At 39.5% G+C, this 15202-nt stretch overlaps 1 protein-coding gene across 30 annotated transcripts in view; it reads right to left on the reverse strand.

The window, feature by feature from the left end:
- The window catches only part of MBNL2 (muscleblind like splicing regulator 2), a 658937-nt gene that overhangs the window by 87207 nt on the left and 556528 nt on the right, over window positions 1–15202 (reverse strand). For 16 of the 30 annotated variants that reach the window (XM_086934635.1, XM_086934638.1, XM_086934636.1 and 13 more), the window contains one exon: window positions 13728–13881. In XM_086934635.1, coding sequence (XP_086790761.1) covers window positions 13728–13881 — 154 coding nt within the window. Of the gene's footprint in view, window positions 1–13727; window positions 13882–14544; window positions 14599–15202 lie in introns of all 30 variants that reach the window. The other 14 variants (XM_086934619.1, XM_086934624.1, XM_086934634.1 and 11 more) reach the window with 1 other exon arrangement.

The raw sequence follows: 15202 nt of genomic DNA on the forward strand, positions 1-15202 counted from the left end.
TATATGTTCCTATTGTCCTAACAAAACGTAAGTAGTAGCATGTTGCAAACAAGTTACAACTTGAAATTCACCTGGTCAGACTCCACTACCCTAGATATCCTATCTGCAATCAGCATTCAAGTGCTGTCACTTGAAGAGGGACCTAAACAAACATTTCTGAAAACCGACCACTGCAAAGTTCTTGGTGAATTTCACTGCAATCAGTTGAAAGTGCTATGATGTTCCCTTGAACTCTGATACTGCAACCGACCTTTAACCTGTCAACTCATTATAATCCTTATGACACTAGACAAAGAAAATGTACGGATGGAGTTCTAAATGAGTCAAAAGGACTGCTCTGCACAATTTCTATGGTTTTCTTTTTTAATAACTCAATGCACATACCTCCTCTTGACAAAATCTATCACTCAAATGTCAGACTACATTTGATGTTAAAAATCCCTTTTCTTGTCAAAGAATATAAAAACAAAATGTATGACCATTATCTGTGAATGAAGGCATTCCATAGTACATAAAGTAAATGGAAAAAAAAACAAATAACTGAAAGATCAAACTCTAGATTTGGGTGCCTTTTTGGTACTTAATTGGATCTTGAGATTTGTTAAGTTAAAGTAAATCAAACTACAAATGACCTTATTATGAAAGGTGACCACCACAAAAATGTACATAGTCAATAAGGTATCAAAATGTTCACTTAATTAGGACAGATGTCCACAGTGGCATAAATGCCAAGCGTGGGCAGCTCATCCCAACATAATGCCAAAACGAATTCATTAACACCAGATCTGGGAAGTGAAAATCATGCAAGTGTATTTGCACAGAGTAATAAATGTTAATAAATCTGGCAAATTCTGGCAAAGTAACTGGTTGGAAAAGGTTAACAGATTAATTAAAATCATAGCCTAGATTATTCTGCTTCTACGTCAGAAATCATAGCTTGGAGTAATAATCTGCTTCTAAAGCTTTGTTTGATTTGACAACAAACAGGGCAAGGAATTAATGGATGGAGCACACCATCCACCTCTCAACGGACAAGCCTAAATATTTCTGGATGGGTTGTGGGTTTTTTTTTAATACAAGTTGTTGCAATCCCTAAAAATATATATCGTGGACTTCTATGTTAAGCATTCCTTTTAAGAACCAGTCCACAAATCCAGCTATAACTTATATGTAGTCTGAAAGATTCAGGTGACCTAATAAAGATGACACAGGGGACGAAAGTAATTGTTGGCCTTTCCAAACCAGCTTCTTTATACAAATGTGAAGTAAGGACCATCGTTTCAACACATTTGTACCCAACAGACACAGAGCCCATAATTTTTAAATGCTCAAAACAAACTTGTTAGAAATACAGTATTTAAATGTTTCCCATATCCAGGCGTTTAAAGTAATCGATTTCAGAAACAACAGCATTTAACATTAAGTAAGCAAAATATTATAAAGCAAAGGGGGTACTGAATGGGATTTCATCTGTGCCAAGCAGTCTAAATACATAAAACATTGTAAACCAACACATAAATAATTGAATTACAACAAATCACCTTGATTTCAAACAGCTATCTTAAAATACATGTGTGTGTACTGCAATATTGTTTCCAGTTTTAAAGATGCAGCTCCCCATTATTCGCGCAACAGCGGCCTTTGTTTTTCAGTGGCGAGCTAAGGTCAGTTATGTCTGTGGTGTCAGAGAGCTTTCCAGTGGTCACTAGATAACCCGTCCTTCCACTCTTTACAGTGAGAATACACAATTAGAAATAGCTAAAAAATAATGTGTACCTTAATAGTCGCGGAAAAAGAAAACTTACAAATAACGACTGCAGTTTAAATATATTTTATAACTATTTTTTTCAGATTAGAAGCTACACTCGTGGAGCCTAGGAAAATACTAATGCACGAAAACGTCGCCACAAGGAGCTGTACAGATCTAAAAAAACACAATGGGAAGTAATATTAAAAAATATTATCAGTGATGAACTACACCTGTGGTGGGAATTGGTTTTCAAACTGGGCAAGAAAGGGTCCCGCTAGCAGCAGGGTCAGGCTGTTGAGACGAGGACACTGCGCCAGGCAGGTTTCCTAAAGGTGTACGGAGAGGAAGGCTCTCAGTGAGTAGATGCTGGAACAAAAGAGGTGTTGAATGGGAGAAAAGGTGGGCAAGGGGGCAGAGTGGTGGTCCAAGCAAGGGTGGCCGCACCCCGTCCAGGTAAGACGGTACTTAATTTAGTTTTAAAAGAACATAATATACAACAGAGCACACGTTATAAAGCAAAAAAAGGTATTCTTTACACGAGTTACTTTTGACGGTTAATTTTAACCATTTAAATAGACGCACATTTACGTGTATTATCCTTTTGTTATTTTTGCCACTTTGTTAAAGTCCACATCATTTTACATGGGATGGGGAAGAAGCTTGTGAGGCTTACTGAGACAGATGTAAGAGGAAATCTAAGATCACGTAGCTGAATGAGCTCCTAAATTAAATAACACGGTTATTCTGCTGAGGAGAATACAACCGAATTTTATCGTGCAATAAAGCATATAGTCCTACTGAAAGAGCAATCCAGCGAAAACTCCTCTTTTACATAGCCTAGTGGTTTTTAATGCATCTACTGTGACTTCCAAGGGAGACGAAATAGGGTCCAGTTGTCACCCACTGCACCACATTAGCATTCCTCTACTACAAAGATCCTGCCCAGCTCTGGGAGTAGATGTTTTATCGCAACTTTAAGTCACCTACAAATTACTTCTAAATATTGAGATGTTCATGTAATAGTTGTCAAGGCATTAAAATTGCAAATGAAGGATGAAAAATACTAGGCATTTCATCTATATCTGAGGACCCTGGGAGAGAAAGCAAGACCTCAACTACTGAGCCAGTTTAACTGTTCCAAAAACAGATATATGCGACTCATCTCGTCCCAAGCAACCCCTGCTATCAGCAACAAGATACCCTCCTGGGTGAACCTTATGCTCTACAAATAAACACAACAGATATGGACTAGCCCACATCAAGTAAACGCGATCGAGTACAGATGTCAATCTCCAGGGTTTTCTATGCCACAGTATAATTGAGGAAGAATTCAAAGTACACATGCACTATTTGATTCAACCACTTCAAACGAGGATGTCCTAAAAATGGAGTAGTCCATATCCGACACAGTTTTTATCACCCAACTATTTAGTTTCCTTTTTTGATGGTGATGGATCTGACACAAAGCATACATTTCTGCAGACTTTCTTAGCTTTACCCCCTCACTGATGTGTCTTGAAGCTGATCAACTGCTGAATCCTTACTTGACACTTAAAACCACATTTTGACATCTTTTAAAAGAAAACGACAAACGTGCACAATTGGTGCTCATTTATGTGGCTTCTTGAGATGTCCATCATATAGAAACTTCGTTACTGCATCGTAAAAGTATGCAGAAAAGAGTAGACTAGATGTAAATTGCTCCTTTGAATAACATAGGGTCGTACTTACTAAGATTTCAAGGTATTCTTTTAACGTGAAATAGAAATGTGAAAGTGATAACTCATGTGTGGTGGAAGTTCATTAACCAGTCGTCTTTTGCTAATAAGAGATACGTGAAAAATTAACTGAACTAAATGTAAATTAAATAACGTGTAAATGATTTTAAAGAGTTGCTTTAATACTATTTTTGCATATGTTAAAGTGTGCATCAACCGAGAGAAAGAAATGGTGTTGCACGTACATGCCAATTCCACTGAAACTTTCAGATAATGATCTTCACATATGTACTAACAAGAATAATTAGAAACTATTTAGTTATCTTATCATTTGAATTGATTTTACATGTTCGTACCTTTGAAATACAGTAGTACGTTAAAGTTACACGTCATTTACAATGGAACTAACCTGCCTCAAGCATATATATACTGCAATCAAATGTCATAATGCATAAAGAAAGTGCATATTTGAATGCTTATATTCTTGCTTATATTAAGCTAAACTCAAATAGGTCTGTCTGCTTATTCATGTTTATTTTTCCTTATCCCCTTGTTCTACTCTGTCCCTATGGGAGATTAGCTCAGTATTTCAAATGTATTGCGACTCTATCCTGTTTCAGGAGTTCACATGCTCTTACATGGACCATTGGATAAAATCATTGTTCCACCAGGAACATCTGCCTGGGAAGCTGCCTTTTTGAACTTGTTCATGGGCCTTGTTAAAGGATCTTTGTTTAAAGGTCCACATGTACCGAATGATCTGATCATTTAGGTAACTTGAAACACCTTTATTTCCGTAAAATGTGTCTTCATGTCTCATGACAAGCATCCTATATGAACTGACCAATGGACTGAGTGGTCTGATCTGATGATGTGACCCAGAAGGTGCCACCCCGGAACTGAGACATTATATTATCCATTTGGATTGATTATTGTACACACATTCCTTTTGCCACTTTTCTCATGAGGATTCCTTCCTATTGGACTGAGAGACAGTTTTCGTACTTGCTGACTCTTCTGTCAGGCGCATTCGGTGTGTGCTATTCCCGGGCTTCTTTCCCCTGTGTAGAGGATCTTTGAGCTGAAATGATTAATACCCTTTCCTTAACTCTCCTTCTAGAGCTTTGGTAATTGATGGCCCAAAAACGATAAATATGATTAAACTGTATCCTTCCATTCAAGTGCCTGAGACTGCTGGATTTACTTCCTAAATTTAATGATAAATTCAAACCATTTAAAGATCCTGTTTCTGTCCATCTATGACTGATCTTCAGTGATTGACTCTGCATTTGCATAGCTTAATGAGGGATGGGAATTCGAACAGAGTTTCCTAGTTAACAGGTCCTAATGTTACTATTTTGCTCAGCTTTAACTAAATTACTTGTATGTATGATCCGAGCTCGTCTTAATTTCTTCAGAAGATTTGGCTAGGGAGGCAGTAATAATGCTGTCCTTGTATAGAGCAGCATTGAGAGTCATATACATGAATCTAATTACTAGTTTGTAAGTCAGTTATCCAATTATTGGACCTCAGTGGATAACTGGATTGGATCCTCTATATCAGACCCCTCACCGCACAGTTCAAGATCCATCGGAGGGCCAAGTAAATGACTCTGAGGTGTAGTGCAGAGTAAATTTAACCCTTCCATGCTGATGACAAACCCCAGCCGTCATGCACTACGTTGCTCGTGTGCTGATGACGGCTGGGGTTCGTCACGGCCCGCCCCTGTTCGTGTTGTTTACAGCACACCAGGGGAATCGCGGCCGCATGGAAGGGGTTAAGATCAAAAGAAAATTGGCCCAGTGCCGCTACAGTAAGGGGAAGTTAACATATACTTTTACTTACATAAAAGTCTGATGTGTTGTCTACTGTGATCAAGAAACATTAAGCAAGCCTAAAAGGAATCAACGCAAACCAATGTGATATGATTTTAACACCTTGGGTGCTAAGGGTTTTCCGCCCCGGTGCTGGATTCCCACATTTACCATTGTTTGTGACAAGGTCAACTCGTCATAAGCACAGGGCAGGTAAAGCCCATGACGAGTTTACCTTGTCACTAGCATCGAAGGGGTTAACTATTGAAGACCTCAAAAGAAGGTATGTACAAAATACTTTGCTTCAAGAAGGTGAAACACAAAAGTGCAAATACAAGTAGATGCAGTTTACTTTGCCCGAAAACATTAAAGCAAAATCTTTTGTTTTTTCTTTTAAGCGAAGAACAAATAGCCAACCAAAGAATGAATAGCAATATGGCCGTTCCAAAAGTGTGTCAATGTATCTGTCATCTTATGGGGTAAGCAAAGTTTCCAGGAAAATAATAAGGGCATGAAGAGCAACTTCGATATCAGGCACTACTCGCAAACCTAGTGGAAAAGGTCTCGTCAATAAGCAAGGGATTGGAAATACTGAGACGGAGGTTGAAAGTCAAATTTATCATCAGAAACTGAAAAGGAGGCCTTCCATTTAAAAGTGAGGCTGGAGGACATCAGAGCAGTGTGCCAATGTTATTACACTAGCATACGTTGAGATTCAAAACTCACCCTATACAGACTTAAGTGTTTTGTCCAAAAAAATAAAATAATTAATTTTTGAGGATTAATCAGCTGGAGGATATGAGAAAATCAGGACCACATTTTGGGAATGAGCAATATTAACATGAATCTTACCCCAAACCCCTAAGCTGCTGAATGTCAAGAAGGACACAAGAATGCTCTCATCAATAAGTATGCATGAATTAGAATATCCCCAGACGGATGTCCAATTTCTTTGTTCATCAGAAAACCATACTGGCAGATCATCCCTCAGTGACTAGCAATCAGCAACAGTTCATTTTGAATTTCATTTGTCTCAAGGGAAACAAAGATTTCTTTCTTCTTAAACTGAGTCTTCAGTCAAAGAGGTAAGACAAGTCTTTGGGCACCAGGTGCATAAGTTAAGTAGTATTGTGGGTTACTCACTTTGCCTCACTGTATTAGTCTTATCTCCTATACTGTCGATAGAGGACCTTTTTTAAATGCTCAAAGTCATGTAACAACCGCTACCAGAAAATCACCACTCTAACCTGCTTATGTGCAGGGTCTGTGAATAGGAATGCCATACTATCTGGTGAGGAGGGCATATTATGCGTGTAGAGTTAATGAAGGACCATTTGTAACCACAGGCACATTAGTTGGAAACATTACGTTGGGAAGTGAAAAGACTGACCTGTGCACTACTGCACAATGATGAACTTACTTCGGTGGAATTGGCACAGATTGCACTTGTTTCTTTCCCATGTGATAGTAAGACAATGCACAGTAGGAGCATGGTCTAAACAATATGGCCGAAAAGGTGACAATTTAGACCAGCAAGAGAAAGGAGCGTTATTTATGTGGAAAGCTCTCACAAGCTCAAGGAGACTCAACAAGCAGAACCTAGGCATCCCACTGGTGCATGGGAGATTCAGGTACCCGCCTAACAGAGAAGATTTCTGAAGTAATTTCATGTGACCACTCGACCCACTGACGCCCTCGCATGGTTACCTGGAGAGCTGTGAAACAGTCATTTGCACTGAAGAATGTCCTGGTGCATTCTTATCCCCAGGGTGATTACCGCAGGTAAAATGGAGATCATTCTTATACAGGTTACCTACAAGTAAAGGGTAACACTCGCAAGTTCAATAATAAACTGATGCAGACATGCTGCTTTCTATTGGCACAGCCCTCTACAACTTGAACACCCATCACAAGGCAAACTTTCAACCTTATTCAACTCTGATCAAGCAAGTTCTTTGTGGACAGGACGCCCTGTCATGTGTAGAAGTACACAACACAGTCAAAACTCAAATATGAGACCTAGATGGGAGCGCCTGAACCCAGCAACATTCACCAATTAAAAATACAGCTTTGTTTTCAGAGGGATTTATGAAGAGGCTTGATTCATACAGTTAAGCCACTGCTTGCCTCATTCATTTTCTGCTGAAAACCAGCAAATTAAATCTTCAATTGCTTGGTAACTAGACAGGACACGTTTCTGGTTAACAGCTAGAAAAAACAATTGCAGTGTTTCAGAAAATGTGTGCAGAGTTAAATACCCATGGCCTGACAACTTTGGGACAAATGTTTACCCACTCAATACAAGAATGAGCAGAAGCATGGGAAAGGCTCAGACCTCAAAAGGTTACCTGAAAGTGCATCAAATAGACATAGTATTGCCAGGAGGAAGGAAGAAACAGGCATGAAGATAGGAATCCGGATAATGCTGAGAAGGCATGACAAATAATCAAAGTACACAGGAGCAATGCCATTTGTGTTCATTTTTTTTTATTTTTTAGAAACGTTTAAGTCATGCCACACAAGACCGTGTGGCCAAATAGTTCTTATGCAATAAAACTAAAATAAACAACCTTCGGAGAAGCTTCCAGACACACGTGTTGAATGTTATCACACCTTTTTTTAATATAATGTATATCTGCCTACAACAGGACTCTGACAGCTTTTGCCAGCTAGGGGGTGATGTCCAGAAGAGGACCACAACACCCAGCAGCCCCCAGTGAAGGCCATGCCCCTTTCTCGCTCTTAAGCACAGCGCGGTCTCGCTGTCTTTGTAACCGCCAACTACAGGACTCTGCCAGATTGGGGGTGACGTCCAGGAGAGGACCGCAACACCCTGCAGTCCCTACTGAATGCCAAGTTCCTCTCCCACGCCTAAGCGTGGCGTGGGACGTGCCCTGGCAAAGCCCGCGCCAAGGGCGGGCCCATGCATGCCCATCAGAGGCTGGGCTGGTCCGACCTACCCCCCCCAAACGATGAGGTTCTGGGACTTAAGAACATACCACTATGGGAAAAAGGTAGACCAAACAAATTGAAGCAGGAGGGGAAAGTATCCACGATTGATTCCTTTCTGGTAAGGGCTGAAATGTACTGTGCAAACAGATTGAACTGAGAGAACATAGACTGTCCCTTGGAGAACTTAATAATGGGGTCATTAACAACTGTCTTCCGAGCAACCTAATCACTGACCCCCACAGGGCAATTTTTGCCAGATCCTCCTCCAATTACTTAGGGGGGTTTAAATAATAGTGCTGTCTTACCAAAGTAAACACCAGTCATAAGAAAGAGAGGAGGGACTAGACAACAGCACACCCTAAAACCTAGGAATTGGAAAGCAGAGTCTAATGTAACTGACCAGGTTTACACTCAGGGCCCTTCAAATGGAAAGGCCCAGGAAGTACACACAAAGTTAGAACAGATTATAATAAATGCGATCCAGCCTCTAATAATACGTCTGGAAGCCTATGAACAGCGATTAGTGACACTAATCGAGAACAGAGAGTCCCTACAGAAGTCTGGGCCCGCCAATTCTTGCACTGAGGCACCAGGGGTTTTAAACCCTACCTTAAATTCACCTGGCCAAAATCTGGATGAAAAGGTCAAAAGGTGCATGCAGGAGGACATACATAAATTGAAGATCTACCCACAACAAACATGTGCACAACCAGTGGGCCAGAATAGGGATCGGTTATCGGGTGAAAGCCATAGATTGAGGGGGGATAGGTTCATATAAATACCCACTCAATTCCCACTCCCTCCAACACTCCGAGTAATGCAAGGAACTAAGGCACACTTGGGAGCAGAAAAATAAGGGTTTATTCAAGGGACTGGGTGATGAGGGCTAATAATGCAGAGGGGAAGGGGAGATAAACAGTTTGCAGAACCTTTCTTTCCACCGGAAGCTAGCCCATTTGTGCCCATTTTGGTAAATGTTCAGGAATTAAGGATGTCCCAATACGAAACTACAGAGCAACTCATGGGGAAAGCATTACATTGGTTGATCAAATTTGGGAGGGTGGCCCCATTATACATAGGCACAATATTATGGCCAGGGGAAAACCCTGGGTTGGTCCATCGCTGTAATCTATACAAAGGGACTGTGTTGTGATAATTTTAACATACAAGAATTGGTGAGGGACTTGTCAGGATGCTTAACTATTGCACCTTCAATTGGAACACGGAAATAAGTCTTACCGTTCGGATTCTTTTACAAACCGAATGAGGTTTGTAGGATTGAGGCTAGTGCAAGAGACAACCCCACGTGCCCATAGGTAGACAATACAGCAAGAGAGGCGGCCTAATGGGATAAATACCAGAAATACTTTCCCCCCCAGCTTAGAGGAATGCAATTGACTCCATGAGTCGGTCAATGCTAGAGGCAATGCGAGTAAACATAGTGAGCATGAGAAGGAAAACGTTGGACCGAAGAAAATAAAGTTAACCTCATGGAGATATCAGGAGTCAGTCATAAGAGCTGTAAGGGTGGCAAAACAAAATAAATAAATATGATGTTGTTTGCCTCCAAGAAACTTGAGAGACAGGACCAATATCTATGGATGGTCTTGGAACTTATCAAACCCCAGCGATTCCAGCTAGAGCAGGCAGGGCAAAAGGCGGGATTAGTGACTTTTGTGGTGAATACGGTCAGCATTAGAATAGTAAAGTTCTTCAATTAATCAGTATATTTCTGTTATTTAATATTCGAAGGACAGGAAGATTGGGATCTGTTTTTAATTTATTTTTTTAACAATAAATTTGAGGGGATGATGGACACTGTAGTAAGAGAACTGGAAAAGGCAATTGAGGAAGTTAGTGCAGATTATCCCAAAATATTAAGAATCTTCTGGACGGGTGGTTTTAATAGAATAGTTTGTCATTTAATTGATAATATAGTGTGCGGGGTCACAGATTGCTGAGGAGATTCGATTGTACAGTTTAACCACACCATTTATGGGGAGGCACGGAATATGATTTTAGGCATATGGGATCTGGGGATTGAAAATAGTGTCAATGCGACCTCAGGAGATATGTATAAGACCTATGGTTTCCCCGACTCAGGCTCTGCAATTGATTTTATAATTCCCTCTGAACTCTTAAGTACCACACTTTATAACAAAAGGGTGGTGTTTACGGTTTTTAGTGACCATGCCTTTCTTCCATGTAATATGCGGTGGCAGTTTAAGTCCTACACACAATCAGAGAGTACCAAAACCTGCCTGGCTTAAAATAATGGGTATATACTAAAATGGGCCAGGTTAGAGGGGTAAGACTTCCTTCATACCCTGATATTCATTAAGTACTCAGAGATTATGATCTGCCTTGACACTGGATCAAGTTATATTAGCCTTTGCAGAAGTTATGAGAGGGATTAAATACCAACTGACACGCCCTTTCAAGAACACAGACATGATCCAAGATTCAAGGTTTGATCATAACTGTACCAAGGCTGCCACTAAGTTGCATACTGCCTAACGTGCAGTTTCAAGGGATCAGGGCCGTATATGAGCATTATGAGCAAGTTACAAAGATGCAAGAGGTGCGAGATTAAGGGAGCTAAAGCTCAAAGTGTTTGGAAGATTTGAGAATGGCACTGCATAAAAAGGATACCCGGGAATTTTGGAGGGTGTTAAAGGCACCACTCCTATAGGATGAGGAGGCTTCATCCTTAGAGACACATATAGAGGAAGATAGGTGTGTATCATACTTCCAAAATATATTTAAAAATCCCATTATAATCATAAATAATAATGATAGAACAGAGGACTACCTATCTTCCCATCTAACCTTTGAGATGGAAGAAACTGATTGTGCAATGGCTCAGACCAGCTTACAGAAGGCTCCTGGTCCGGATGGGGTTCCGGCAAATTTATTTTTAAAAATCTAAGGTGCTATGGGGCACTGTGTTGACTTATGTTTTTAATGTTCAACCAAACAAGGCCTAGAGTACTTGGAAACATTCAATAATTGTACCAATTTACAAAAAGGGAACTAGGCCAGAACCGAAAATCTATAGACCCATCCCAGTTGATAGCATGGCAAAAATAATGAGCAGAGTGCTTTTAAACAGGTTAGAGGATTGGACACAAGAAAAAAAGCATTCCAGCAGAGGATGGTTTTCGGAAATGAAAGGGTACAATTGATCAGTGCCTAAACCCGAATAGGATTATGTCTAAATAAACATTAGCTAAAGAGGGCCAACTATGCATGGCATTTATGGAATTAACAGCTGCCTTTGAGTGTGTGGCTCACAGTACCCTATGGGTAATAATGGAAGAAATAGGAGTGGATCCCCAAATGATTGCCTTTATTGGGCAGCTATATACAGGAGCAACAGCAAGTGTTCAGTACGGAAGGAAAAGAGAATGCACAAGGGCATTTAATATTGAGAGAGGGGTAAGACAGGGATTTGTACTTGCATCATTTTTGTTCTCCTTGTACACTAATGGGCTAGAGGCAATATTGGGGTGAACACCACAAAATGTTTCCTATGTAGAATCAACCCCTTACCTATACTCCTCTATGTGGATGATGAAGTGCTCCTGGCAAGGACTCCAAGTGCGATGCAGAAGCTTATAGAGGAATATCTGAGCTTTTTGGCTAGGTTTGACCTGTGTGTAAGTGTGCCTAAACCGTTTGTCTTCATTGCGGGAGCCTGCCCTAAGAAATCCTTCAACTTCCATATAGAGAAGAGAAAGTTGGAAGTGGTTGATACAATTTCCTATCTGGGGGTATTATTTGACAAGAAGCGATCTTCGAAAAAGATGGCCCCAAGTAGAAAGGCCCTCTTGGAAAATGGTATTATGGCACTTGCAAAGCTTTCCACAAAATTGGGGTCAAAACCCTTACTAGAAATGTTAAACGTATATTGACTGAAAACTATGACTAGCAACACATATGGGGCAGCAATTTGGAGTACTGTAGATTTGGCACCTTAGCAATGTGTGGAGGACGATTTCTGCAAGAAAATGCGGATGCTCCCCCGCTCTTGTGCAAATTTTACCCCCATTTGAAATTCGATCTATCATACCTTGAGGATATAACTAGACTGGCTCCTTTGTTATTATGGCTTTCCATATGGAAAAGACAGTGTGTACAATTAAACCAGGCGACCCGGAGGGATTGCTTAAGACTGGATTAGTCCCACAGGATCCCCTGGCTAAAATATGTAGAGAAATCCTTGTCTGCGCTGGGATTGCGAGCTCTATTTGAGTCGCCAGTGCTATGTGTTAATTTCTCAAAGGTCATACTAAAAAAGGCTTTCCTAGCAAAAGCTGAAAATGTTAGATGGGAAAGGCTAACGCAAAAACTACAATAATTGCATACAGCCTGCTTCACCCTCTTAAAGAGGTATCACAGTCATACCCATCATTTGTACAGAACCTCCAGTATCTGTACATCTTGATTAGGTTTAGATTGAACTACATTCCTTTAACGTTTCCCTATGGGTGGTGGCTAGGGGCAGACGCTTGTTCTTGCAGATGTTTTAATGGACATTAATGAGCGGTCATTAAGAAATTGTGAGTTATTGAAATAACATTTTATATGATGCATGGTTTTATGCGATTTTATTGGATAGGATTTATTTTAACTTGCATTTGTACTTTTTATGGATTGAAATAATGTGAAATAAAGTAGAACATTGATTGACTGATTGGTATATCTGAAGTTCTATTATGAACCACTTTACTTTTGCTGGGATTATATTTTTTCAGCTTCCGTAAAAGTGACTGTCAGGAGGATTAGGCTAGCTGTATAACATGGTCTCATGATTTTGGATGAACTGTGTACAGTTTCAGCTTTCATTCGTCTTACTCTTTATGCCACCAGTTACAGGTGAGTTCAAATAAAATTAATTTAAGGGTGAAAAATCTTGAGTCTTGATGATTTAATCATCTGTTCATTTACGGGCCAGGCAACTGGCCCTACACACCATTTTTGGAAATATCTGGGTGTTGATTTAGATAAAGGAACACAGTTTGAGCACTTACATATTGCTTTTTGTATTTTAAACCCATGCGCTCCCATGGTGAATCGAGAATACCAAAATTAAGAACTTTAAAGACCACGTCGATTATGTACTGCAAAATTGTCCTACATGCACATACGACAACAACAAATCGCAAACTTCTGCAAACCACATTTGGGTTGTATAGGTTTTTGCATGTCAAAAAATGGAGGCAAACTGAAGCGGTTACCAAATTGCTTTTTCCTGATAGGTAGAGAAATCACGTTTTTGTTGCCGTCTAAAAACACATTTCAGCTTACATTTCCACATATGCACTCAAAATGCAAATCTTGAATCCGAATGCAAGGTGGGTAAAAAAAGACTGCATCTTTAAAAGTGGACTAAAGACATTAATAAAGTAACGCAGAAATGACCCTTTGGAGAGTAAAACATTAAACATGTCAGCTTACACCAGTATCTAGGAAAGTGCAGTGCGACATACCTGTCGGAAAAAAGGCTGCGCTTTGTTGCAACTGTGCATTGGCTAGCGCCTGTTGATAGTGCAAGACACTGGGGTTAAAAATCGCACTGGCACCGTTACTTTTCTCAAGGGCTTGTCTCTTTGGTAAAGAATGGAGAACACCCGGAGGGAAGGCCTGCAAGCAAGAAATTCAACAAAGCTTGTAGAACGTAAAGTGAACAAACGCGACAAAATCATTCCACATTTGTGTACACGTGTCAATGCTATACGTCATTGATAACAATTAAAAAAAAGATGCCTTGCCATGCACCTTAACCCAAACTGTAGCGATGTAGAATGAGTGAGGTTTTGTTATTGATAGCAAAAGCATGGTTTTAAAACCTAAAGTTGTAAAGCCTTAGCTACAGAAAAGGAAAGCATACAAGCAACAAAAAAGGCATCAGCTTTAAATACAGCTTAAAATACTTAAGGGAGGTGAATGAAACATTTGCATTTCAACACCTACGTCGGTCATCTTTAAAACCGTTCAAATTAAAATTCCTTCATTAAAAATGCATCTTAAGCCGGATTTTTTCAAACATGTTTTCTATTACATAGGTAAATTTTGTAACTAATTTCAAGATAGGCTATTTTATAATGAGGCCATGTTAGAAAATAAAATTAAATTTTGCATATATTACATATGGAAAATGAGATGGCTAAATATGGCACAGGAGTTTTCCATACATTATTAATACATAAAATAATGTTTAACTGATGTTAAAAAAGCAATTAGAGATTTCATTAGTTGCTTCTTTGAAAAGCTACATGCAAAGCAAAAGGTGAAAGGTCAAAGTACCAGGTCTACAGTTGCTTCGAGAGGTCGCTTCATTGCTTTGGCAGTCGACTGAGTCTTTTAATAACAGGCAGCGAGCACATGATGGCAGTGGGCCAATGGGATTCAAGCGAATTAACATACAGGTAAACAGCAAGCAGAGGTGCATCATGGGAACGGCATTGCATTGTGGATAGGTGAGAAGGAAAAAAATATTCTGAATGCAATATACAACATACAAAACACTAGGCATGCACAACAACAAAAATGCTTTTCTAAAGAAATGAATATTACACCTTTAATTAGTACTGAAGCAAAAAAGCATCTACTATACCTTAGTTAAAAGCATATAAGAGAGTAAAATACAGATGTTTGAAATTTAGGAAAAATTAATTAAATAGCAGCTAGCAGACACCATAAAGCATTTTCCTAACGTGAAAGAATTGCAAAGAATTCAAAGCGCAACTAGCAAACATTGTTGATGATAATTTAGGTGATAACTTAGGTGGCTATACATTCAGAAAAAAATGCATAAATGAATTCTACAAAATTCAACTAATGACGTAGAAAGAAATTAAAAGTGACTTGAAATGATTTAACATTCATATTTCTCAGCATTTATACAATAGCTTAAGTATAACAATATCAATATTTACACCGTTTTGATTATGCATTACAAATG

The sequence above is a fragment of the Lissotriton vulgaris genome, chromosome 8, assembly GCF_964263255.1.
Source record: "Lissotriton vulgaris chromosome 8, aLisVul1.2, whole genome shotgun sequence".
In the NCBI taxonomy this organism is placed as follows: Eukaryota; Metazoa; Chordata; class Amphibia; order Caudata; family Salamandridae; genus Lissotriton; species Lissotriton vulgaris.